A 2,375-nucleotide genomic window follows, 5' to 3' on the forward strand; every position below is an offset into this window, starting at 1 on the left:
AAAGTATGTTGTGTTAATTGAAATCTGCATTCGTACAACGTTAATCCAGTGTTTGCGATGAGAAAGCGATACTGTGCTGACAGACGCGTGACAGGTCGTTAATAGATACTGGTTTTCCCTGATTCGCTGTGGCAGAGAAGATAAATTCCGTATTCATAAGTAGGCGGGGCTTAGTGACTATGGGGATATGTTCCGCAAATGGGGGCCGTCACGTGGCGTTCAGGGAACATCTAGTTAACGTTCGATGGAAAATATTGTTAATCCAATGCAAAATCCACAGTTGTAAAGATAAGAAAGATTCGGGTGGTGTATGGCTTTTGAATCGCTCGAGCTGGGTGTGAATGACAAATTGTGTCGATTGTCGCACAAGTAGATGGTGAATACATGAGATTTTTAAAGACTTGAAAATTCTAAAGAGACTCTCTAATAGAACACTTGAGTATAAATGCTTATTGATTACTTAGTTTTGACTATATTAAAATAGGGAATATTTATGTTTTGTCTTGGAACAAGAGTGACTATTGTTGAATATTGAGAAACAGGGCGATGCGTTTCGATATGGAAAACTCAAGTCCCAACCCCGGGGCGGATATACCCGATACCCACGTGCTTCCACGGCAACAAAAGCAGTCTCCAAGTGTTTCACCTACAACAGCAAACAGCGGAAGACCCTCAAGAATGCCAGATGAAGTCGATAAATTTTCTATCGGTTACCTCAGTCATAAACAGACTGTCTTCATTTCCGAAAATGATCAACTTATGGACAGAACTCTTTACTTGACTCCGAGCAGAGAAACTGAAAAAGAACTTAATTTTGAAAAGGCTGACGAGGACGAGACTTGTTCTAAAAGGCCAACTTCTTCCACCCCAGTGGATGAATACTGTAGTGAAGATTTAGACCCAGTTGGTGATGGAGACGATTCATTTGAGTCTCCTAATCAGTCTCCGATACCTTCACCTAGCTTTAGAGAAAATGGAGCTGTTGATTGTAAGTCACATGACGACAAGGGAAGTGACGAAAGTTTCAGCATGGAAGGAAAAGATCACAAAGTCGGCGGCAGTTCAACTTTCCAGAAATCCGGTAAGAGTAATTTAGTCAAACCTCCGTATTCATATATAGCCCTCATCACTATGGCGATTCTACAGTCACCGAGGAAGAGGTTGACATTATCTGGAATTTGTGAGTTTATCATGAGCCGGTTTCCTTACTACCGTGAGAAATTCCCTGCTTGGCAAAACAGTATTCGTCACAATCTTTCTCTGAATGACTGCTTTATTAAAATTCCAAGAGAACCTGGAAATCCGGGAAAGGGCAATTACTGGAGCCTGGATCCAGCCAGCGAGGACATGTTTGATAACGGAAGTTTTTTGAGAAGGAGAAAGCGCTACAAAAGGCATACCAATGACATTATGTCTCAACCAACTGCTTTCATGTCGGCCGCCGACCCTTATTTCCATCACCATGGATATTTAACCATGTCTCATCACCACGCGAATTCTACATCCTTTCCATATCCCTACATGTCTCCGATAACGGCGTCTCATCTACCATTTCTAACACAAAATGACTTGTTTCGTACCCATCTACCTAGTCATGTGTCTCTTAGTATCCCACAGGGATTAAACTCTATGCTGCCGAATTCCAGCATGCTAACGTCTTCTGCGTCTAGTCCGGTGACGTCGACATCAACGTCAACTAAAAACGGGTTCTCCATTGACAACATAATTGGAAATACCTCTGATAGTTCAAAAAAGTCACCTCCAAGTCCGGTGGCGGTTTCGTCTTTCCGACCAACCGGATTACCCGGTTCCTTCGCACTGTCCAACTCTCTGGCTTCGCTCCGGGCAGGGGTTCTAGACATATCACGGGTCGGGCCTGGAACGTTTCTGTCCCCCCTGCAGAATTCTCTTAGTGCAATGGACATTGAAAAATACAGACAGTATGTTCAGGCTTACGGACTGCATGGTTGGCCCCGATGACTCACAATGTAAATCTTTAAAACACGCAAAAGAGAAATCAAACATGAATTGTGGCACACTTCACTTATATTTTATTTGAAGCGGTCAGGAAACAATTACTTCAGTGTTCACTCGCCATTCATGGTCCGTGTGTCAGACTAATATCCTTAATGGAGGACAGTGCCATGTACGTGTTCAAACCATTCATTCTTAAGCATGAAGGTGTCTTCGTTCGGACCCAAAATAACATATCAGATAATCGACTCTTTCCACAAAATTGAAGTGTATTTTGTGCGAGGATTTCATTGCCAACATTCCTATTGCATCATTCCAGCGAGTCATTAGCGATGTTCACGGCTTTCCTCATATTAACTTAATATGACACACAAAATCAACTTTGATTCCAGTTTCATTTA

General features: G+C 42.4%; 1 protein-coding gene across 1 annotated transcript in view; it reads left to right on the plus strand.

The window, feature by feature from the left end:
* Positions 1–261: 261 nt before the first annotated feature.
* LOC149808096 (forkhead box protein D3-B-like) overlaps positions 262–2,375 on the plus strand; it is a 2,620-nt gene continuing 506 nt past the window's right edge. The window contains exon 1 of the mRNA XM_089949243.1: positions 262–2,375. This exon is cut by the window's right edge and continues 506 nt beyond it. Within this exon, the coding sequence (XP_089805369.1) occupies positions 547–1,980 (1,434 nt within the window). The 5' untranslated portion in view covers positions 262–546 and the 3' untranslated portion in view covers positions 1,981–2,375.

The sequence above is a fragment of the Sinohyriopsis cumingii genome, chromosome 1, assembly GCF_028554795.1.
Source record: "Sinohyriopsis cumingii isolate HCF-2022 chromosome 1, ASM2855479v2, whole genome shotgun sequence".
Taxonomy (NCBI): Eukaryota; Metazoa; Mollusca; class Bivalvia; order Unionida; family Unionidae; genus Sinohyriopsis; species Sinohyriopsis cumingii.